At 44.1% G+C, this 25754-nt stretch overlaps 1 protein-coding gene across 3 annotated transcripts in view; it reads right to left on the reverse strand.

The window, feature by feature from the left end:
- LOC147459865 (squalene synthase 1-like) overlaps nt 1–25754 on the reverse strand; it is a 60298-nt gene that overhangs the window by 25089 nt on the left and 9455 nt on the right. For all 3 annotated transcript variants that reach the window (XM_086511056.1, XM_086511055.1, XM_086511057.1), the window contains 4 exons: nt 13189–13332; nt 12999–13103; nt 12421–12567; nt 12263–12338 (listed from right to left, as the gene is read on the reverse strand). In XM_086511056.1, coding sequence (XP_086367182.1) covers nt 12263–12338; nt 12421–12567; nt 12999–13103; nt 13189–13332 — 472 coding nt within the window. The remainder of the gene's footprint in view (nt 1–12262; nt 12339–12420; nt 12568–12998; nt 13104–13188; nt 13333–25754) is intronic.

The raw sequence follows: 25754 nt of genomic DNA on the forward strand, positions 1-25754 counted from the left end.
AAGAGTTTTATATCATGCCATTGGAAGGGTGAGATGTGCTGTTGGGAATTCTGCGGATGTTCCGAACACATGGCGTGCTAGATGTCTTCGACAAAGATCACCCTTTCGCATAGGGGCAAAACTCATGTTTTGGATGTAAAGGTCAAAGGGGAGTGTAACAAACTTGGACACCCCAAGTCAAGATTCTACCGCGACACAATAGAGATTCACTTCAAAACAGTTCACAAAGATGACACCACCCGGCATAGTTTCGTGCCCAGAGGTATTGGCCCCAAAAACTGGCGCCCCTTTCGGTATTTCTTTTTATATTAATCTTGATGCAAAAGTACAAGGGATTCGGCGGGGACTTTACACTCAGACTCTGCGTCCATATGCTCTGAGTAATGAGGCACAACCAACTTATTTATTGGTACAAGGGATGCCCAAAAGCAGAGCCCCAAAAATCTCATCTCAAAAGCAAAGTTTCCAAAAACAATTGGTCTTCCAAAAGCTTTTAAAATTAAAAGCATTATGCCCAAAAAGCTTCTCAGTGCAATTTTCGAAAATCCGTACGGCTGCCAACGTGAAAAGCGGAATGTCCGTACAGCTATCCATACTGCCTACCACGTCAGCTTGTCAGCGCGTTTTGCAACAGATTTTCCGTTGGCTACAACGTTAGCCTGTCGACGCATTTCACGGGTGTCCTGCAAGCTGCCACGTCATCAGTTTCTGACATACCCCCCTCTTGAAAGAATTGTAAACGCCCTCGATTACGCCTGCAAAACAGGCAGAGGCCATAAACTGTCTTAGTAGACATTAATTGTTAGTACCGAGGCACTAGACACAACACATCTAGCATATGTACCAATCGACAGTCACATCAACGGACATCACAGAACATCACTTGACATCACATGACAAATCATATTCGAATTCATTCCAAATCTCAGACCATGATTAATCAGTAACCTATTTAGTAATCGCATCTGGATCCAGTCGGGACCTCACAAATATCCGATTAACTAATCATTATTGCAATCATGTCTATAGAGATGTCACGTGCACATCTAACCCTATGTGCATGTGGACAAGCTACTTCATGACAAGGGTTCAGTCAGCCTAGCTTAGAAAGTGTCTTGGCACTTTTGTGAGTCTGTTCGCAGATCGTGCATGTCCAGGCACTTAGAGTAGATGCATATCCTTTGTTTGCACGCAGCATGATCATCAGATTACAATCAGGAGCGTTTTTACAGTGCACAGACCTATTTTCCCTATTTTAGCCATTTTTCACTTATTATTAATAAGTGACTTTGTTGGGAAACTGGGTAGGGCAATTTTGACAAGCAAGTATATAAGAAAACCTAGCGCTAGCACTTTCTAGCAGAAGAGGGAGCAGACCACAACCTGAAGTGCACCTTCTCAGCAAGAAGGCAAGAGGACGTAGTGTTTTTCAAAATTGCAGATCAGCCCCAGCATTTGCATTTGCAAACCAGCCTAGCGATAGCAGGACTCAGCAGATTCCCTAGCATTTTTGCAGCAAGACACCAGATCAGCCCTAGCGTTTTTGGATCAGCAGGACACCTAGCGTTTTGCAGATGCCCAATGACGGATTCAGCCTTTGCCTCAGCGTTTTCAGTTTTCAGCATATAGACACCTCAGAATAGCCACCAAACCTCGTAGATCTCACCTTCCCGCAGCAGATCCTCGCCGCACGGTCAGATCAGCAAGAGTTTGCAAATTCAGCCCGGAAAACGCAGAGTTCAGCATCTGCGTTTTCAACGCGTCATCGTCGCATCGTCGTCATTGACATAAGAGTCAAAATTCAGCAGATACAAGATTTGCAGATTTCAGCCATTAGCGTTTTCGGATTTCAGCCCATCTCGTCGCCGTCCTCATCGCCGTCGACATCTTGTACAAGTCCATTGCATTGTAGAGATTTGTGCAATCAATAGTAGACTGCTCTCGCCATAGAGAGTGGGGCCTTCGAGGAGGGTTTGACAACTTTTCTGGTGTCGTATTCTTCTCTCTCTATCTCTCAATCTCAGCACCTTCATTCACAGTGTGTACCACTTTGTTGTGATCATTGCACTCTCTCACTAAAGGAACGGAAGGCTCTCCCTTCCATAAGTAAAAGGAACCCTTGAGCACAGTTCGGAGCACTCCTCTTGAGAAAAGTTCAACATTCTCATCCGTTGCACCTTACAATGAGATTTATGAGACCGAAATGTTGCAGTCATTTCGTCTTTCAGTTCTTGCATTCACACAAGTCAAGTACAAATCAATCAATTTCATTTTCGGCAATTCCAGTTCATTCAGTCATACCATATAATATTGTTAGCCCAGCAGTATTTCTAAAACCCAGAGGGACATCAATGACTCTATATCAAAAATTGAGGTAATCGGTTGACAAAGGAGCAGAGCGACTCCCCTCTTGTGCAAGCTGTCACGGGGATGTGGCAACTGCTAACTTTAGTTGTTGGTTTCTTTCCAAGGGGTTTTGTTTTATTTTTGAGACCCTCTTCTTGAAGTAGCAAACGATCGGACATTGCATCGCCAATGTGAACAGTAGTTTCACCCGCAGATGGGTAGTGGTCGGCACTGGAATTCGTATGGTAAGAGGATGTCTAGGCTCAGAGCAAGATCATATAGGTCCCCCCGTCGCACTTAGCAAGTTGGTGGATACTAGGAAGTGAACTCAATAAAGGCCTAAAGTCAAGGTGTGACTGCCAACAGAAAGTTTCCGACAGTTGGGCCACATTGCACTTTTGGATGCGGTCCCAATGAGGATAGATGGTCAGATGACCACTGGGAGCCCAACAAAATCGTTTCCTAAAATTTAGGGAACTGCTATTTTGGGCCGTGAAATGTGTTCGCGTCATTACCTCCGGTATGACTAGGGGAACACTTTACAACTCTGCCGCGAAGTCAACTGGGCGACCAGTTGGGAGATTTTTAAGCGACGAGCCCGAAACGGGAAAATGCTTGTAAATGCGCCAAGTGGCACTTGCCTCACAAAGGAAACGTTGGCGCTGAAATTTAAGCTGGGAGGAGGCTCTTTTTGCAAACTGTCACATGTTAAGAGCTATGGAGTGCTTCCTTTCCCTCTTATGTACAGTGCGGTGCCAGGAGTGATGCCCTGCATGAAACGCATTGCTCTCTCTCTCTCCCCTACAAGCAGTATGTTATGCCCCACTAGTGGGCTTTTCATTTGACCAATGTACAGTTATGTGGGTTCATGCGCGATTGCCGAGGCAAGAGCCTCTTGCACAGGTACTGGATTAGCTAGCGGCTAATCCCCCACAGGTACAGGTGAATTCGGAGAGGTTTCACGTCAGAAATCTTGTCCGATTCAAAGGGCAAGTAGCCGTACAGGTGCGGAAGCTCGAGGTTTTGCTATAGATGCGACCGGCACATGAAACGGAGCCCAAAACAGGGAATTACAGCCTGCTGTGTATTTTTGCAGGTTTAGGGTTTCGGCCCTAAACAGACCCTAATACCCCAGGAGGTTCGGGGACGCGAGGGGACCGCTATACGGGTGAACTGGCGCATTTTCGGGGCAGAAAACAGAGAATTCAGCGTGCTGCAGATTCTCGCCAGGTTTTGCAAAGTGTCTGTATGCGTCGGGAAAGTGACCTATTGCGTGGGGATACTGACTGTGAAGCATCCTAGTACAGTTATGCTGCCGAAATCGGGCCAGAACAAGTGTTTCTTAGCCTAGATTGTGCGGGGCAGCTTGTAGGAGATCACAGGTTTTATTCCCTCTGTTAAAGAATAAAGAAATACCGAAAGGGGCGCCAATTTTGGGGCCTACAGGTTGTCGGCGTCTACTCGGAGCATTCTAGCTTCCGAGCCGTGTGTGTACTTAGGTGTTAATCCCCGTTACAGGTTACCTTTGCAAAGTGCTATGTGTGTGTGTCTAAAGTAAAGAATTTCGGGTGAAAGCCAATGCCTACCGCCCTACGGGCCGGTTTCACAAACCCACTGCACTAGATTCACCCATGCTGAAATCAGGGTTCTATCGGAGTAGACTATGCTAAATCGAATGCTTCAAGGTAAAGTTCCAAAATCTGAGGAGTAGCTACTAGGTCCTCCTCCATCCACTTCGCATCCAATGCAGGATAGTTCTTGAATTTAACCAAGAACCGCCTAATCACTTTACCTTTAATCTTTCTATCTTTATGTGCCAATATATGTTCTCCAACGAGTATCTCTTCACTTTCCTCCACTTCGGGTTGCTCATCTGGCTCCCCATCATCGGGCACATCGCCTTTAAAAGGCTTCAAGAGACACACATGAAAAGCACTGTGAATCCTCCAAGTATCAGGTAGCTTCAGTCTGAAGGAGACATCATTTATCTTTTCTTTTATTTGGAAAGGTCCATAGTATCTCATGCTAAGAGTTGGAAAAAGCCGCTCCTTTTCCTTTTTCTTTCTTAAGCGTGCCTTCTCAAAACGTAAGAGCACCCAATCGTCTTCTTTTAATTTAGATCGCGACAGTGTCGATCTGCTGCCTTCTTGTGTCTTTCTTGAGATTTCGCTAAAGCCTCCCGGACCTTGGCAAAAGCAGTGTCCAAGTCCTTCGTGTACTGGTCGCCTTCAAAAATCTTACCTTTCGTGCTAAGGAAGGATGGAACCTTCGTAGCACCTTCAATAATTTCGAATGGTGCCTTCCCCGTCGAAGACTGGATCGTGTTATTGTAGACAAATTCCACCAAGGGCAACAAAAATTCCCATTGAGTCTTCTGATAAAAAATGTAAGACTTCAATAAATCCAGTACGACTGAATTTGCAATCTCAAATTGCCCATCTGTCTGCGGGTTGAACGATGACGAGAACTGCAACCGTGTGCCAATGTTCCCCCAAATAGCCTTCCAAAACAAAATCGTAAATAGGGGATCTTTGTCAGAGACTATTCTCACAGGCATGCCATGCAATCTAAAAATCTATAAAATGAACAGTCTCGCTAAATGATCCGGCTTCATTGTTTTCTTCACTTGAACGAAGTGAGCTTGCTTGCTAAATCTGTTGATGACGGTCCAAATGCCATCATGCCCACTCTGTGTCTTCGGGAGATCAAAAATAATATCCATAGCAATACTTTCCCAAGGGCAGGTGGGAATGGGTAAAGGTTGTAACAATCCCTGTGCTTTATGCCTGTCAAACTTGACCTTTTGGCATACCAAGCAACTGCGTACAAAGTCATCCACATCCTTCTTGAGTCTCGGCCAAAAGCAGTAACGCTCCACACCTTTCAAGGTGGTGTCGATGTCGCGGTGACCCCTAAAAGATGGACAGTGGCATTCAGTTAGAACCTTTTTCCTCAACAGCTGTGTAACACACAACATCGTCTTCTTCATCAAGTAGCCATCCCGTATGGAATATTCCGCTACTACATCAGGAAAACCTGGATCTGTGGTGTACTGATCAACCATGTCCTCGAACTTTCTATGGTGAACCGCGGAAATAGCCAAGACTAACGGCTTCCGGGACAAAGCATCTGCGCCACCGAGTTCTTTTGTCCCTGTACATGGTGTCATGGACAATCTGGAAGTGAAACGGTGACAAGATGTTAGCCCACCACATCTGCTTTTCCGAAAGTTGCTTCTGTGACAAGAAGTAGCATAAAACTCTAATGATCAGTGAAGACTGTAAAATCGGCTCCAAGTAGGTAATGTCACCACTGAGTAAGAGCATGGATAACCGCCAAAGGCTTTTTGTCATAAATCTGTGCTGTCAATTCCGCCCTTGAAAACAATCGACTCTCATAGGCAATGACATGGCCCTCTTGCATTAAGACCGCACCCAGACTACGACCACAAGCATCACAATATACTTCGAATGACTTTTGCAAATCTGGCAAAGTCAATACTGGTCCCGTAGTCAATTTCTCTTTCAAAGTCTGAAAGGAAATCACCTCCATGGGTCCCCACGAGAAAGGGACTCCTTTTTGTGTCAGAATGTGCAAAGGGGAAGCGACCTCTGCAAACTTTCTAATGAACCGCCGGTAGTAAGAACATAAGCCCAAGAAGCTTCTAGCTTCATGAATATTCTTCAAATCGGGCCAATCACGTATAGTGTCAATCTTGGCCGGGTCCATCTCTACTCCTGCTGTTGAGACGATGTGTCCCAAAAAGTGTATCCCCGGCAAGAAAAATTCACTCTTCTTAGCATTGATAACTAGTTTGTAATCTCGCAATGCCTGTAAGACTTGTAGGAGATGGTGTCTATATTCTACGTCATCCTTGGAGAAGACTACAATGTCATCAAAGAAAGTGCCGACAAAAGTTATGTACTCTCTGAAAATCCTATCCATCATTCGGTCGAAAGTCGCTGGAGCATTGGTAAGGCCAAAAGGCATCACCAAAAATTCATATAAACCAAAGCTCGTCCGAAAAGCTGTCTTGTAGACATCTCCCAACGCGATTCGGATCTGATAATATCCGCTTTTCAAATCAATCCTGCTGAAGCAGGAGGATCCCTGTAGTCGGTCAAGAATATCATTGATCTTCGAAATCGGAAATCTATTCTTGATGGGGTGATTTTATTGAGAGCTCTGTAATCGATGCACATTCTCCAAGATCCGTCTTTCTTTAAAACCAACAACACCGGAGAGCAGAAGGGTGAAGTACTCGGCTGGATAAGACCCTTTTCCAAAAGGTCTTTCACTTGGTTCATAATCTCTTCATTCTGGACTCGGCACACACGGTAAGGTGGCCAATTTGGTGGTGTGCTTCCAGGTATCAGATCAATAATATGATCCTCAGGACGAGAAGGGGTGGCAACTCGCTTGGCAGGCTCTCAAAGAAACAATCAACATGTGTGGAGAAAATTGTGGAGTTCTTTTCGAGGTCAAAACATATTCGACCTTCAATCATCATTCAGTTCTCTCCAAAAAATCGAGTAAAGAAACTGAATTGTATCAAGTACAATCTCTTTGCCCTTCATTTGTCAAAGTCGCTTTCTCAGCCCGTTGTTCTTGTGATACAAAGGGATTTCGAGGAGAACGTCGCAACCTTCCTAGGGGCATTACGTAGAAGTCCTCGTACCCTAAATACCCTTGACATTGCAAACAACGTTTGCCAATGATCGGTGTAATGGCAACATCCCGTCCGGGTGCCGCTAAAACTGCCTCCGCCTGTGTCCTCGGCCTATCGAGCATAATTCCAAGTCAAGCCGCCAATTCAAGAAGTTGGCCTTGGCTCCTTCATCAAAGAAAATGAGCTCTTTGAGATAGATAGCCCTTTCTCTAAGAGTCAGTCGGAGACGTGTATCTTTATCCTGGGAACTCTCTCTTTTTCTATTGTCATTGTGAGAGGTCTGTGGGTTCTCTGAGTCAAGATCTCATCAGTGGGGTAAGTCAAATTTCCCGAATGTATCGCAAAACACCGTTTCGCACGACCCATCAATTCTTGAATAGAATTCGACTTTTGTTCGAGGCAGCAGTCTCAGATCTTTGTAGGGAGTTTGCAGCGAAACTGCTCAATCTGTTCCTTAAAAGAGACCTTAAATGAAGAGGTTGGTAGAAAAGAGTTCTAAAATCTCTCCCAAAAGGCATCCAAAGAATCTCCCTTGGTCATCCGAAGATGATTCCAAGTGGTTCGTATATCTCGTTCGTACTCCCAAGTCAGCCCAAGAAGAAATAAAGAGCCCTTTGAATTTCAACCATTTAACTGGAGCTTCCTTCCTCAGAAGAAGAGTGGACCCACCATGTTCGAGCATTTCCTTTGAAGAAAGATGCAGCCTCCTAATCTTGGAGTACTCTGAGTAGTGCCCTCCAGAGAAGGCTGTGTCAAACTGTTGAATGAAGGCCAAAGCCCTCGAAGCATCTCGGAACCCAAAAAAGGATTCAAATTTAATTGGCTGTCCACCTTCTTTAAAATCTTTTGTTTTCTTGCTCTCGTCTTCGAGGAAGTCATATTGGTTGGCTCTGTAGAAGTGCTTCTTTTCGAGAGTGCTTGTCCATGTCATTCTGCGAGTACAACGTCCGCTTTTCTGCACTCGTCTGTCTTTTCGGCTTTCCTCCCTACCTGAGAGGAGAAGCAATGGTCACACGCCATCTCGAGCAAATCTTATCAATTGGGTAACTCTTCAGGTGTTTCGCCAATCTCGGGTCCTTGGAGTACTTAATCAATCTGTTCACACATATGCCAATCTGCAATTGACGTTTGTACTCCTTTCTAGTAGACTTGTCCGAATTTTTTTTTGCCAAATCTTCATTCTTTTCTTCAATTCCTGTGCCGGATTTTCAACTTTTCTTTGCCTTCCCACTGAGAGGTGTCATCTCTCTCAAATTCTTCACGAGAACCCATGTGTAATCTTGGATTCTTTATGGCTTTATGCCCTGTAAGACAGAGCGGTCAAGACGGGAGCGCGCCCGATGCGCGATGTATGAAGGGTGGGAGCGGCTAATAAATCCGAGGTCGAGCTACAAAAATTCTTTCCCAAAAACAGTGCGCACTGCAAAAAGGATCGGATCCTCCGTAGAAGAAGAATCTTTCTCTGCTCTGATACCACTGTAACAAACTTTGACACCCCAAGTAAAGATTCTACCGCGACACAACAAAGATTCACTTCAAAATAGTTCACAAAGATGACACGGCCCGGCGTAGTTCCGTGCCCAGAGGTATTTGGCCCCAAAGACTGGCGCCCCTTTCAGTATTTCTTTTTATATTAAATCTTGATGAAAAAGTACAAGGGCGTCGACGGGGACTCACACTCAGACTTTGCGTCCAGATGCTCTGAGTAATGAGGCCCAACCAACTTATTTATTGGTACAAGGGATGCCCAAAAGCAGAGCCCCAAAAATCTCATCTCAAAAGCAAAGTTCCCAAAAACAATTGGTCTTCCAAAAGCTTTTAAAATTTAAAGCATTATGCCCAAAAAGCTTCTCAGCGCAATTTTCAGAAATCCGTACGGCTGTCAGTGTGAAAAGCAGAATGTCCGTACAGACATCCGTACGGTCTGCCACGTCAACATGTCAGCACGTTTTGCGACGGATTTTCAGTTGGCTGCCACGTAAGCCTGTCGGCGCATTTCACGGGTGCCTGCAAGCTGCCGCGTCATCAATTTGTGACAGGGAGTCTACCCTATTGTATCTGCTTTGGCTATCACTTCTGTAATTAAGAATCATCTCTCTACGTACTTGATTTTTGCACGTGATGTTTCAGATTTATTTTTGCAAGAGTTTAATGATTGTTTTTCTGATTCATTACCATCACAATTGGAGCCGGAGAGGCCTCAGGACCATACGATAGATTTGGTGCCAGGGTGTAGCCCACATACAGATCTCCCTACAAGGTTAGTGCGGCTCAACAGAAAGAGATTATGGGCCAGGTTGAGGAGCTTTTGGAGAAGGGGTTCATTCGACCTAGTTCTTCACCTTTTTGCTCCCCAGTGTTCCTAGTGCAGAAGAAGGATGGCTCTTGGTGCATGTGTATTGACTACCGTGTGTTGAATAAGAATACCGTCAAGAATAGGTTTCCTATTCCAAGGATTGATGATATTCTTCACCGTTTAGAGGGTGCTGCAATTTTCAATAGGATAGACCTTAAGAGTGGGTACCATCAGATTCGTATAAGGCCAGAGGATGTGCACAAGACTGCGTTTAGGACGACATTTGGTCTCTAAAAGTTCCTAGTGAATCCATTTGGTCTTACAAATGCTCTTGCTACATTCAATAGGATGATGGACCACATTTTCCGCTCGTATCAAAAGTTTGTTGCCACATTCTTTGATGACATGATAGTCTATTCAAAGAATGAAGAGGAGCATAGGCGTCACTTGACCATTGTGTTCGAAGAGTTACGCAGTCACAGTTTACTTGTCAATCCTAAGAAAAGTGAATTCTTCTTAGAAGAGATCCACTTTCTTGACCACATAGTATCAAAAGGATGGTGTCTAAATGGATCCCGCAAAGGTTGAAGCTATTAAGACATGGCCAGACTTAAAGACTGTGCATGATGTCCGAAGCTTCCTAGGATTGTGCTCATACTATAGAAGGTTTATCAAGAATTTTGCAAAGATAGCTTCACCTCTTCACGCTTTGCAAAAGAAAAAGGTCACTTTCAGATGGACCCAAAGAGAGATTTCAACTTCAATCTCTTGAAGGAAAAGTTGACTTTAGATCCCGTGATTGTTTTACCACATCTCAGGAAGTCATTTGTGGTCCAATGTGACGCGTGCGGCAATAGCATCGGAGCAGTGCTAATGCAAGATGATCGGGTAGTAGCTTACGAGAGCAGAATCTTGCAAGGGCCAAAAAAGACTATGCAAATCTATGAGAAAGAGCTAATGGCCGTCATTCATGCGCTCTCTAGCTAGAAGCACTACCTGTTAGGTGCTGATTTTGTTGTCCAGACAGATCATCAGACCTTGCGATACTTCTTGACATAGTCAAAGCTATCCGAAAAGCATATGCGATAGGCAAACATTCTTTCTATGTTCCACTTCCAGATTATGCATGTAGAAGGAAAGAAGAATGCTGTGGGTGATGCGTTATCAAGAAAGCCACAAATTTCAGTTGTGCCAATTCCTTATCATCGTGAGCTTGATGACGTGAAGGAACAGTATGCTATTGATGAAGATTTTGCAAGGATCTTTGAACAGTTGCAAGATGGGCAACGTCGTGAGCACTACCTCCTCAAAGACGGTTTTATGATGATGCATGGCAGACTTTGTGTCACTAGGCCACTGCAACATAAGGTCATGGTAGAAAGGCATATCCCACCGTATGCAGGACATCGATTGATGCGACAGTGAAAGCGGTAGAGACTTTTCTTTTATTGGCCTACTTTGAGCAGAGATGTGGATGCCTTTGTGCGAGCATGCTGATATTGCCAAAAGATCAAGTTTGACAGGCAAAAAGCACGAGGGTTATTACAACCACTACCGATTCCGGGTAAGCCATGGGAAAGCATTGCTATGGATTTTAACTTTGATCTTCTAGGAACGCCGACAGGGAATGATGGTATATGGACCATTATTTGCAGTTTCAGCAAGCACGCCCATTTTATTCCTGTCAAGAAAAAGATTAGTCTGACCAAATGGCACTGTTGTGTACCATGGTATGCCACAATGGATTGTCAATGATCGTGATCCTCACATGACGAGTTTGCTTTGGAGAGGATTATTTGAGAACATGGGCACTACGCTCAAGTTCACGTCTTCGTTTCATCCACAAACTGATGGACAATCAGAAGAGGCTAATTCTACTGTCTTGGATCTGCAGAAATGTTATGTGTCAAATAATAAGGGCAAGTGGGTACAGTATTTGCCTATGCGTGAGTATGCGTACAACAAAACGGTGCATTCATCCATAGGCAAGGCAGCCTTTGAGATTGTTGAAGGTGGCAAAAAGGTTCCTCCCATTTTGCATACAAAGGACAAGATCTTTGAGGCAGATCGATTTGTTGAGAACATGGATGAAATGTATAAGAAAATCAAAGTTGCCTTGGAAAAGACTCGAGCAAAGCAGAAAAGGGATGTTGATCGTCACCGTTGTGAATTACTGTTTTCACCTGGTGATTGGGTACTTTTATGGTTTGAAAAAGCAAGATTAAAGAAGATGAAGGGCAAGGAAAGGTTATTTCCAAAGCTCAGCATGCGTTACTATGGGCCTTTTCAAGTGCTTGATAAGATCAGCCATCTTGCTTATAGGCTGAAATTGCCTGACACTTAAAAGATTCATGATGCGTTTCAGGTGAGTCTTCTAAGACCCTTTGTGGGTGATGTGCCAAAAGATATGCGACATGAAGATCAGCCAGAAGTCAATGAACTTGATGAGATCTTGGTACCCACCCAAAAAAGCGGTGTCTGTGTTAGTGTGATATCTGATCTCTGTCCCATGTTCATCATCTGCTATGCTTGACAATAGCACTTCTACCTAAGGCCAATCTTCTCGACCATCTTCTCTATGTATTCAGATGCCCTAAAGTATTTCACAAGGTTGCTATCCCCAAGTTCCCGTATATAGCGACCAACTACCATTCCCACTTGCACTGGTTTGGTGAGTTGTACATCAACTTGTTTATAAAAATCTGAAAAACACATGAAAGGAGCAGTTTTGACAGCAACGCTTAGACCCAGTTCTTTTCAGATCAGCTGCACACCTATTTTGGGTTCAGATTAGAAGATATAAGCAAAAGATGAAAAACTTGTGTTTGTGATATAGTGCGTGGGTTGTGGTTTGTTAGAGTCTATAGCTGAAGGAAACCGCTTTAAATGACAAAGAACGGGACATGAGACTTATAATAAAACAAAACACATTGAATGATTTGCTCACATACCACGTCTTATCTTGACCACCCCCCTGAACACGTTTAAATTATTGTAGCAAACTGCTAAAGTGCCGATTGCCATAATCTACAAAAAACATGAGACAACAAGACAATTATAAGGAATTCACATTTCGAGTTCATCTTGTATTAAAATACTGAGAGCAGACCTGAGGTATGGCACAAAAACGAAACACAGCAGGGTCTTTAAGTGCAGACATGTATGTTAAGCAGTCTAGGGCATGCCCCAATGCATTAGTGATCAAGTCATTCAAACATTCCACAGCAGCTTTAGAATTCTCCTCTTCTTTAAAATCCTGCAAAACAACCTTAGAATAGTAAACAACTGGGCCTGAAGTCCACCATCAGAAGGGAAAAAAGAAATAACAAAATGATAATCTCAGACACATAGTTACAGCTGGTTTGCCGAAAGACCATTCTGCATCTGTCAACACCTCTTTTATTACCAAACTATAAACCGTCAGTGATGCTAGTAATAGAATGTTTATAACTTGACAATTTGTAATTTTGCTTTTGGAAATATTAGTTATTTCATGGATGCAGCTGTTTTCACGAGTTACAATTCTTACACAGGATTGGGAAACTAGAGCTGAGATGCATCTAAGAAAGTCAATCATCTTGCCATGGCCACAAACCGTCAAGTTTGGAACATTGCATAACTAGTATTATTATGGTAGCATTTGTACAAAGGTTCAAATAAGTGAATTGTTACAGCTTGAGTGCTAACCTCCAGTTTGGAAGCGTACTTCCCCCAAATCTCCCTGGGCCAAAACATTCGTGGTTTTGGAAGCTCATTGATATCCTCAAGGTAATCCCTTATGATATTCGTTTTCTGTAAGAAGTAGCACCCAGTTTACAAATGTTAATACTGTTTTGATAAGTCGAACCTTAAAGATGGTGCTATTGATGATAAACACCTGAAGAAATAATCCCATAGAGTTGGAGAGCTCATCCGAGGCCAGATTCTCAAGGCCTGCAGCATGAAACAAGCGGGATAATCCCAAGCCTACGAGCCCTGCCACATAATGGCAATATTCATCATAGTCCTCAATGGTCTCCACCTGTAGCAATTAAGAACAAGAAGGTATGTTAATAAAGCATCATACGAAAGAAACACATTAGCATGGCATTAAGTTAAAGAATTGAGTTTTGTGAGGCCTACATGGCAAATACCTTTCTTCCGAGAAGACTTCAAAATTCAAGTGCTTCTAACTAGGCACAAAGCAATCAAAAGTGCAGACTCGATTACTCTGAATTAAAAATCTTTCTTAAACCATTCCATCACGTGGTCCCCTTGCTAAAAACTGTACGCCTATCCATATGGCAGTTTCCTACAGCTATATCTACTTGACGTCCTTAGATCTTGGCCTATGGTTTGAGTGTCAAAATAGACGATGTGGAAGCGGAGAGAGAGAAGGCACAAAAGAGATTCTCCGAACCAACACACTTGACAATGCATTAGATGGTTATAACAATGGGGGCTAGAGGTCCTTATACACCCCTCAACTGAATTGTCCGACCTTACTAAATAAATAGGATTACATTGGGCATTATGCATGCTGAGTGTGTCACAAATCAGTCCTAAAAGTGAGGCGCATAACACAAATCATCCCTTAAAGTGGGGTGCCTTTCCTTTTATAAGCCAAAGGTCGGACTTAAATTTTTGAAAGCCAAAGGTCGGACAATGGAAAAGCCAAGGGTTAGGGGCACTCAAAAGGCTAGGCCAGTACCTATGTAAAGACTCCTTGGAGGGCACTAAGAAGGAAAAATTGAGCATCATTTTTTGAGCGATCTCTCCCATTGAGCATTTGTGTAGACAACCAAGCCTTTGAGCTTTCTTGAAGGCGATGTCACAAACTAATGATGTGGCAGTCTTGATGACGTGGCAGTACGGACGAACAGATAACGTGGACATTCGTACAAACGGCCGTAAATCGCACTAACAACGCCGACATGGCAGCAGTACAGACCTCTGCGTTTTGCGCTGGCATGCTACATGGCAAGCTATACGGAATTCCACGAATCATGCTGGATGCTTTTGGGCCAGTAGCTTTTCAGTTAGAAGCTTTTCATGTAAAATTGCTTTTGGGTTTGATAGCCAAGGGCCTTTAAATAGAACCCAAGGCCCCTCTTTCCCTCAGTGTGTGTTGACGAGCAACTGAGCAGAGTGGGCCCACACGGTTGTAACTTTGCTCAAGCCAGATTTTGGGGCCAATACCTTTGGGCACGGAACAATGCCTCGCAGTGTCGACTCTCTAATTTACAAGTGCGATAAAATTGTTAAGTATTTTAAGTGATTCTTCGTGTGTTGAATCCGATTTCCGACTTGGGGCGCCCAAGTTTGTTACAGTGGTATTAGAGCTTCAAGCGTGTGCTTTTCTCAAAGCATACCGATCCTCCAAAGCTTAGTGGAAATTCTATTAAAGAATCTTCGTGTCCTGACCCCAGACTTATCTGTTACAGTGGTATCAGACGCTAGAGCTTCAGGCGTGTGCTTTTCTCAAAGCATACTGGTCCTCCAAAGCGACCCCGGACTTATCTGTTACAGTGGTATCGGAGCTTTAGGCATGTGCTTTTCTCAAAGCATACGAGTCCTCCAAAGCTCAGTGGAAATTCTATTAAAGAATCTTCGTGTCCTGACCCCGGACTTTGTGTACCGACCCTGGACTTGTTAGGCATTCTCACCCTTACTTCATTGCGCAGTCGGGCGCGCTCCAGTCTTCATCGCTCTGTTTTACAGGCATAAGCCATAAAGAACCCCAGATTAAACATAATTTCAAACGATGAATCCCGCAAGAATCAGAGACTTCACCCAACAATTCCGAATCGGGTGAAAGTACGAGAAATTTAAATGGGCAATCAGAACGAGAGTACGGGCCATCACGGCCTACGGATGCATTCCTGGTGACGTACGGCCATCGATTCACAATTAAAGTTCGTGTTGAAGAAACCTCCTGTCCCGCGGATGTACATTGAAAATGAACTTGATGTTGTGATCAAGCGACGAGTCAACCAAATATTCAAGACTACGAAGCCTCCAAAGAGACGCAACAAGGGAACAGATTACCTTGGTTATTTGGGTCAATGGGTCAACAGTCTTCGTTTGCAAATGCACGAAAAGCCAAGAAGCGTGTACGCATCGAGGGTGTGTCCAGTTCATCCTCATCCTCTTTTAACAATTCCGACAACCCCACTTCTGATTCTAGTGATGAGGACAGAAAGGGCAAGAAACGACAGAAGAACCAAAGGCATGGAAAGAAAAAGAAGAAGGCCAAGAAAAGCAAATCCCACTGTAGATCTTGGAAATCTTCTGATAGTTCTAAGGAGGATTCATCCTCTTCTAAGAATTCGGACTCTGATGACCAAATGTTTTATTCTAAGAGGAAGCACTTTTATAAAGCCAATCAATATGACCTCCTCGAAGATAAGAGCAAGAAGACCAAAAAATTCAAGGAGGGCGGACAAGCACTAAGTTTGATACCCTTTCAGGATTTTGAGATGCACACAAGGCCCTCGCTTTTATTTAACAATTTGACATAGCTTTTTTTGGAGGGCGCTACTCAGAGCACTCCAAGATTAGAAGGGTAGCATCCTATTTGAAATTAAATGCACGGACATGGTGGTCCACTCTTCTATTAAGAAAAGAAGCACCGACAAAGTGGCTTAAGTTCAAGAGACTTTTTATTTCCTCATGGCTCACTCAAGAGTACAATCGTGACGTGATTATCGCCTAAAATTATCTTCGGATGGTGAAGGCAAATACTATGGATACTTATTGCAAGAGGTTTTTCTACCTGCTTCATCCTTTAAAAAGATCAGTTTTAAGCAGCAAATCGAGCGATTTTGTTGTGGTCTGCCCAAAAAGATACGAGATTACTGCTTGTTACAGAAATCTGAGTCCATACAGCAGTTGATGGGACATGCTAAGCAAGGGTTTGCTATGCATGCAGGTAACTTGACTTATCCAACGGATCAACCATCAACAAGTCATGACACAAGAAGAGAAAAGAAAGATGCACGTCCCCGATTGACAAAGGAACAGAAAGACGAATACCTCAAGACGAGAAAGTGCTTTGATTTTGGGGAACGGTGCCCCAAGAGGGCACAAGAATGAGAATGACTGACATACTAAAATAGAACTAGGCGAGGAGATACTGTCACAAAATTATGACGTGGCATGCCCCATAGACAAAACCAAGAATTATAAGTTGGAACAACTTATAGGGTCTCGTCCAATGGGGCCCTAGGGACATTAGGAAATAAAAAGAAGGCTGGCAAGCAGGCAGTACGAACCCACCACAAATCGCGTTGACAGGCTGTACAGATGGAAGAAAACCGCGTTGATAGTGCTAACGTGGCAGTGTACTGAATTTTGTAATTTGCGCTGGCTGAAAACAACGCCAACTTTTGGGGTTACAGCTTTTGAGCTTGAAGCTTTTTCTGTAAGGGCCACTCTCTGGCTTCGATTGCTGACGAGCTTCCGAGCAAAAAAGGACCCGCGGGCATTGTAACTTTGCTCAAGCTTCTCTCTGGGCACGGAACTACGCCGGGCCGTGTCGACTCAATTGAAGTATGATTAAAGTGTGAAGTATTTTTAAGTGATTCTCGACTTGGGGTACCTAAGTCTGTTACAGTGATATCAAAGCTCAACCGATTTCTCTTCTACTAAGAAATCTGATCCCCTTTCCCGCGACACACATGGATTCTAGTAATGATTCTCACAAGAATCAAGCGAACCCTCCTGACACTACTGGAACTGGAGGCAGCATGGAAAATTCAAATGGAACAACAGATAAAGAATACCGGCCACCTCAACCTACGGAGTGTCAACTAATGGAGATACTGCGTCAGCACCAGGTTGATGATTGTGCAAAGCAGATGCTCCAGTTTTCAAAGGATCCCTAGTATGCCAAATTTTTGACCCGGCACCCAATCGTCGAAGTGCATACTCGATGGCGGGAAGCCGTCGGTTCCCCACTAAAGTCAGCCCTCAAGAAACCCCTGTTCCACGGATGTTTACTGAAGATGAACTTGATGATGTTGTCGAGAGACGAGTCAACCCACTTTTGGCACAAAGAAGCAACCAAAGAAACGCAACAAGGAAACTGACTACCATGGCTATTTGGGCCGTCAATCTTCTTTTGCGAATGCAAGAAAACAGAAGAAGCATGTATGCTTCGAAGGATTGTCCAGTTTGTCCTCATCTTCTTCCGACAGTTCGGATAGCTCTTCCTCTTCTGATTCGAGTAATGAGGACAGACAGGGCAAGAATCGACAAAACCAGAGACTGGGAAAGAACAAGATGAAGGCCAAGAAAAGCAGACCCTACCACAGATCCCAACACTTTTTTGACTGCTTTGACGAGGATTCATCCTCTTCTAAGAGTTCAGACTTCGAGGACCAGATGTTTCATTCGAAGAGAAAGCATTTTTACAGAGAAAATCTATATGATTTTCTCGAAGTCAAGAATAAGAAGACCAAAGAATTCAAGGAAGGTGGACAAGCAGTCAAATTCGATACTTTTTCAAGGTTTAGAGTGTTAAAGTTTTGGCATCTCAAGTGAACTGCCAAATGTCATCCCATTATTTAGTTTGGCTTTTAGGTATTTATTTTACTTATTTGTCAAACTCTTGGGTAGGGCAATTTACTGGGATTGCTATATAAGCAACCCCTTGCCTCCATTGTATACACATTCAATTCATTGCCAAGGTTGATTGGTTCAGGAGACTCTCTCTCTCTCTCTCTCTCTCTCTCTCTCTCTCTCTCTCTCTCTCTCTCTCTCTCTCTATATATATATATATATATATATATATAGAGGGCATAGTCATGCTTATGGGAGACTTGAATGCTCGTATAGCACACACTCAAATGCAAGTTGTGGATTTCACACTACATCCTGCCAATAAGGAGGGATATGACACCCCCGATCCTATGTGGGAGAGGTACTCTCATGACCAAATAACAAATCCACAAGGATCAGCCTTGATTAGCATGATGAACTCCATGCAAATGCTAGTCATAAATGGATCGCAAAAATTTGCAAACTCGGGTAAATACACATGCTACATGGCCAATAAAGGGATGAGCACCATTGACTACATGTTGGTTAGTTACGATGGATCACACATAATACATGATTTTGCGGTGGGAGAACGATCCCCAAACTCGGACCACACACCCATTCACGTATGGTTACGAGTGCCCACACAAAGGAAGGAAAAGATAGCAGCAGAGCCGACTTGGTCATACAAAATGCAAATAGAAAAGAAAAAGGAATATGCGACTTTTCTTGATAGCATACTCATGGTACATGACATGCCCTGCAATGTTGAAGACACGTGGCTAATTTTCAAACAAGCAATGATCACAACCCTTGAAGTTGTAATGGGTAGAGCTCGCAAACAGAAGAAAGATGCAAAAGGCATGCCACATAATTCATGGTTTGATGAAGAATGTAAGGCAGCCAAACACAGGTTGAGAATGACACTCAAGTTAGAGGAGGAATGGACACCTTTAGTCAGAGAATATAATGCACTCCTATGAAAGAAAAGAAGAAGGTATGAGCTGGAAAAAGAACAAAAAGAGATCAAGCATTTCAAAGAGAACCCGAAAGGGGCATGGCGGAAAATGAAAGGGAAACGACAGGATATCATGGGAGACATCAGCCAAGTATGCTTATGTGGAACAACTTTATGTACACAAAGATGCTAAGGAAATGAACCCGAGTTGCAAACGAAAGAACCCTTGACTATGAAGGCAACTCTAAAAGGTATACAAAAGCTTGAGAATGGGAAAGCACTAGACACCAATAACATGAGCTCGGAAATGCTGAAATGGTCAGGCAAGGTGGCCAAGGAATGGATCCATAGACTCCTAAATCAAGCAGCCACGCAAGATCTACCCGCAGATTGGCAAGAAAACTGGATTAAGGACTTATTCAAAAGTGGGGACAGAAATCAGCCAGAAAACTATCGCACTATTATGGTTGGTTCATGCATGGCAAAACTCTTGGGTAGCATTTTGGAAAAAGAGATCAGTGTATGGGCTGAATGTAATGACAAACGTGCAATTGGTCAAGCAGGCTTTAGATGTCAATACAGCACTGTAGATCACCTCATGTCGCTCAGAGTATTGATGGAAGAAAGCCGATTGAAGGGCAAAACTTTGTATTGTTGTTTTGTGGACTTCAAAAAAGCGTTCGACACAGTTTGCAGAGATGTTTTGTGGAAAAGAATGGAAAACATTGGAGTACCGATACACCTTAGAGCGGCGGTGGCTCGTCTCTACAAAAAGGTGAGATGCATGTTGAAAATGCAAACAGGTTTCTCCCAAGAGTTCGAAAGTAACATGGGAGTGAAACAAGGCTGCCCTCTGTCCCCAACACTTTTTGGATTACGCATAGATCAACTTGAGGACTTCATACAACAAGCACTCGCACAAGAAGAAGATAGACCAAGTATTGGAGCTTTCATACTTTGGCTTCTCATATATGCGGATGATGTAGTCCTTTTTGCATATAACCTCAGGTCATTACAAAGATCAATGGATGCCGTGCATGCTTTCTGTGAAGCTACAGGCTTAGCTATCAATGTGAAAAAGACGAAGATTATGTCCATAAATCAGCCCAGGGTGATGTACCTAGACCAAGCAATCGAAGTGGTGGATAGTTTTAAATATTTGGGAGTGGATATTCCTTCCAATCATGCATGGGGAAGTTGTGTAAGAAGCAGACTTGATGCGGGCAAGGCCAAATACTACCAATTTGAGAATATGTGTACACAAAGCAATATCCGAAGATGGGAGATCAAAGCAATGGTATTTGAAACATGCGAAGTACAGACCATACTATACGAGGTGGAAGTTTGGGGTGCTAGCATATCGGCCAGTACATGGAACGAAATAGAAAAGATACAAAAGAAGTTCTTATGTAGACATCTTGGGGTCAAACGACGACACCATACTCCGTGATGATGTTGGAAACAGGCAACAGGCCATTAGAAATGAAAGCATTGCAGAAGAATGTACAAATACATTATGAAAGTGAAGAAGATGTCTCCCAATAGAATACCACAAGTGGCGTGGGGAGTCGGTTGTGCACCACAAAAAACCAACAAGAGAAAAATCCTCTCCTCAAGTCTGGTACAAGACATCAAGAGATGGTTTGCAAGATAGAATGTGGAAGCATATGTAGACATGCCTATCGAAGAAGGAAAAGAAGGAGATTATATGCTGAATTTTGAGCTGACAACGCTAGACAGTCTCCACAACCAATGGAAGACGGCTACACACAGATCTAAATTTGAATACTACTGCAAACATGTACACACAAAGTATTGGGAGGCATACAAAATGTCACAAACGCAAGTTCACATAAGAACTCCTATGTGTCACCGAGCAAGAAGAGCCATCACTATGATGCGTATGAGAGCTCACAGGCTGAAAGTAGAGACAGGAGGATGGCTGAAAATTGATGCAAGCCAAAGAGAATGCACCCAATGCAGTTTACAAAAGATTGAGGATGAGACACATGTGACTCTAGAATGCCCCGCATACACCGACATACGCGCTGATTTTCAGCAGCTTACAAGGGGATGCACTACTATTGAGGAATTGCTCTCTAAAACCGACCCATCTCCTACAACTCTAGGCATATACCTCGCCAGTATTCTAGAACATCACACACTACTCATGGAAAAGGCAAAGGGTGCTACACACCACACACCCCCGCAAGGGGAGTTTGCTTAGAGTTTTCGAGGGTCCCATGGGTCATTTTGGCCCCCCAAGGACGTAAATATCAAACCAAATCAAATCAAATCTCTCTCTCTCTCTCTCTCTCTCTCTCTCTCTCTCTCTCTCTCTCTCTCTCTCTCTCTCTCTCTGGTCTCTACGCTTCCGCATCGTCGACTTTGACATGGTATCAAAGCTTGGTGTAGCTCGCGCGTGAAGAGCTAGAGGAGCAGCCCGCAAGAGGAGCGAGGAGCACACCTGCCATCGGCGTTCCACTCTCCATCTCCCTTTGTCGCTGCCAATCCCTCATCAAGTTGCTGCATTCTAAAACGCTAGCATTTGCAGCATAGGTGTTCTCCTTGGTCGGCAGCAAAGACCACTCTCACCTACAGCGTTTTGAAACGCTGGCTACCGGAGCCTGCTGGTGACGTCGCCCCCCCCCCCCCCTTTGCCCTGCTGAGAGTTTTGAAACGCTCCTGCTTGCGCCCTCTGCTATCAAACCCTCTTGCTGTGCGCCTCTCGACAACGCCCTGCCCCCTCTCGTCTACGTTTTGAAACGCATGTGCAGTGCATGGTATTGTGCAAAAGGGCATTGCGACGGCATGTTGAGACGCTAGGGATGTGGGACTGCACTCTTCAACCCGACATGCATATTGAAACGCAGCTTCATAAGGGCTAGCACCTCTTGAAAAGCTTGTGCATTTTAAGACGCTACGTCCACGTCCCCCCCCCCCCCCCCTCTCCACAACAACTCCATCATGAATATGCTACAACATTTTAAAACGTTAGTGGCAGCCTTACTTTGAGGAGCAACTTTGGCTTGGGAGAGGTAAGTGGCTCAGAAAAGGCCAAGCTTGGAGCTCAAGAGAAGGGCGGAAAAGAGCTTTTCGAGGAGCAACTTGGAAGAAGCAGAGTTTGTGGAGCCCACTTCTTGTGGAGCTCTCTGTGGAGAGGGTGTGGAGTGGCTTGGGAGTACCAGATACGAGTGGAATTGCGTGGGGATTTTGTGCGGTTTGGAAGAATTTTGCGGCCCTTGCAGTGCGAGAAGGAGTACAGTTTTCTAGATCTTGCAACTTCAAAACGGCCTCCCCTTGCTCGAGCACTCGCGACGACAACGACCAAAAGCAACAAGTGGCTATGGATAACGGATGGTCAACCATCCATTTAGCGGCCTATGCATCGGCAGAGTTCTCAAGGAAACCGACAAATTGTTTGGCTCGGGTTTATGAAGTCAAAAGCAAATGGAGGAGTTTGCTAGAGGACAGCGGCAAAGGTCAATTAGACAAGGACGGCAATCAAAGTTACCCGGATCGCGGAACCGGAACGGCGACGGACCTCCCCGCGGAATGGGGGAACGGGAAGGGGTTCGGAACGGGAACGCCGCGGAACGGGAGGCTAAAAAAACACCCAAACAATGTTATTTTTAGCGTTTTGTGTTTGAATACAAGTAGTACTAGAGTCCTTTGACTCTAATACCCACAAAAAACACAATTCGAAGACCATTCAACCTTATTATGACTTGATTGGGATGTGCGGCGCCCAAAGTACATAGTACATACACAACATTGAACAAACACAATGCCCATACACAATTGTCAATAACATATGTAATTACAGATTAGAGCTCTCAAATAATTGCAAGAGTAGAAGTCAGAGATAACACTTTTCGCTTAATTCCAGCTAACAAGGCCCGCCAAGGCACTACAGAAAAAACCAAAGGTGACATATACCACAATGAGAGTCGAGACTACAAGGGGACCAAACCAGTGACCACAATACCAAAAGACTGAAGGTGACAAATACCATAAAGATGCTAGTAGTTACAAATGTCAAAGAGGGAAAGGCTTAAGCAGCCATACAAAAAAGTAAGGATAATGGAAGTCCTAAAGTCGCAACTCTCGAGCCTCAAGACTCAAGACTCAAGAGCCACTAGCCTGAGAGGCCTCCCAATTCGTAGTAGCCGACTGTAAATCATGCACATCCTCCCATTCCTCATCATCGAGCTCTAGGCCCGTGTAACAAACTTGGACACTCCAAGTCAAGAATCAATCGCGACAGCACCAAATAACCACTTCAAAACAATTCACAGATCACAATAGATTTGCACTAGCCCGGCGGAGTTCTGTACCTAGAGATATTAGCATCCTTCCTAGTCCGATTGACTAACCCCTATTGCAACCACGTCTATTCGAGATCAATCAGACCAAAATGCTGCAGAGATCAATCAGACCAAAATGCTGCAGTCATTTCGTCTATCAGTTCCTGCACTTAAGAGAAGTCAAGAACAAATTAGTATCATAATCAGGAATTCCATTTCATTAAAGTCATACAGCAGAATACTGTCAGCTTTCAGTATCCCTGAAGCTCAAAGAGACATCAGTGACTCTAGTATCTAAATCAAGGCATCTGTTGACAAAGGAGCGGAGAGACTCCCCTCTTGTGCATCCCACTGCACCAGATCTCTGGCCAAGCTGAATTCTGGGTTCCATTTGGAGTAAACTATGCTAAATCAAAAGCATCGAGGTAAAGTTTCACAACCTGAGGAGTATCCAATGCAGGATAGTTCTTGAACTTAACCAAGAACCGCCTTCGGACTTTACCTTTAGTCTTCGTATCCTTATGTGCCAAAATCTGTTCAGGAACGAGGATCTCCTCGTTTTCTTCCACTTCGGGTTGCTCATCAAGCTCCCCATCATCAGGCACATCACCTTTAAAAGGTTTCAAGAGACTCACATGGAATGCATTGTGAATCCTCCAAGTATCTGGCAGTTTCAATTGGAAGGAGACATCATTTATCTTTTCAGTGATCTGGAAAGGTCCGTAGTATCGCATACTAAGCGTTGGAAAAAGCCTCTCCTTTCCCTTTTTCTTTCGTAGGCGTGCCTTCTCAAAACCTAAGAGCACCCAATCATCCTCCTTCAATTTCATGTCGCGACGATGGCGATCCGCTGCCTTTTTCTGTCGTTCTTGGACTTCTGCAAAGTCTCGCGAACCTTGGCAAAAGCCGTATCCAAATCTCGCGTATATTCATCCGCTTCAAAGATCTTATCTTTCGTGCTCAGTAAGGGTGGAACCTTCGCAGCACCTTCAACAATCTCAAATGGCGCCTTCCCCGTCGAAGAGTGTATCGTGTTATTGTAGGCAAATTCCACCAAAGGTAAGTATCTTTCCCATTGAGTCTTCTGATCTGAGATATAAGACTTCAATAAATCTAGAACCATTGAATTCGCAATCTCAGATTGCCCATCAGTCTGCGGGTGGAACGATGACAAGAACTGCAACCGCGTGCCAATGTTCTCCCAAATTGCCTTCCAAAACAAACTCGTAAATCTGGGGTCTCTGTCAGAGACAATCATCTCAAGCATGCCATGTAATCTGAAGATCTGGGCCACAAACACTCTCGCTAAGTGATCCAGCTTGACTGTTCTCTTCACTGGAATAAAATGAGCCTGTTTGCTAATCAATCAATAACAATCCATATACCATCGTGACCACTCTGTGTTCTCGGGAGATCAAAAATGAAATCCATTGCAATACTTTCCCAGGGGCGGATCGCTATGGGTAAAGGCTGTAACAATCCCTGTGGCCTTATGCCTATCAAACTTGACCTTCTGGCATACTAAGCAACTGCGCATAAACTCTTCCACAGCCTTTTTGAGTCTCGGCCAAAAGAAGTATCTCTCTACCCCCTTCATAGTGGTAGCAATGCCGCAGTGACTCGTAAAAGGTGGATAGTGGCATTCAGTCACAACCTTTTCCCTCAATGGCTGTGTAACGCACAACATGGTTTTTCTCATCAAGTAGCCTTCCCGGATGGAGTATCCTGCTACTGTCTCCCCATCCCGTATCCGTGTGAAAATATCCGCAAAATTTGTACCTGTGGCATACTGGTCGACCATATCCTCGAAGCTCCTATGATGTATCACGGAAATAGCCAGAACCAACGGCTTCCGAGACAAAGCATCTGCCACCACATTCTTCTGTCCTTGCACATGGACAATTTGGAAGTGAAACTGTGACAAGATGTTCGCCCACCGAATCTGCTTTTCCGAAAGCTGCTTCTGTGACAAGAAGTAGCACAAACTCTGATGGTCTGTAAAGACAATAAAATCCGCTCCGAGTAGGTAATACCGCCACTGAGTAAGAGCATGGATAACCACCAAAAGCTCTTTCGCATAAATCTCTGCTGTCATCTCCGGCCTAGAGAACAATCGTCTCTCGTAAGCAATGACATGGCCTTCTTGCATTAAGACCGCACCCACACTACGACCACAAGCATCACAATATACTACTGACTTCTACAAGTCCGGCAAAGTCAAAACTGGTCCCGTAGTCAATTTCTCTTTTAATGTCTGAAAGACAGTCACCTCTGTGGATCCCCACAAGAAAGGGACTCCTTTCTGTGTCAAGATATGCAAAGGGGAAGCAAACTCTGCAAACTTTCGTATGAACCGCCTGTAGTACGAACACAATCCCAAGAAGCTTCTAACTTCATGGACATTCTTCAAATCGGGCCAATCATGTATAGTCTCTATCTTGGCCGGATCCATTTGCACTCCTGCTGCTGAGACAATGTGTCCCAAAAAGTGTATCTCTGGTAGGAAAAATTCACTTTTCTTTGCATTAATCACTAACGTGTGATCTCGTAATGCCTGAAAGACCTGAAGCAAATGATCTCTGTATTCTGCCTCATTCTTGGAGAAAACAATGATGTCGTCAAAGAAAGTGCCAACAAATAGCCTGTACTCTCAAAAAA

This window comes from Adiantum capillus-veneris, chromosome 4 (genome assembly GCF_014529385.1).
Source record: "Adiantum capillus-veneris isolate H3 chromosome 4, ASM1452938v2, whole genome shotgun sequence".
NCBI classification, from domain to species: domain Eukaryota; kingdom Viridiplantae; phylum Streptophyta; class Polypodiopsida; order Polypodiales; family Pteridaceae; genus Adiantum; species Adiantum capillus-veneris.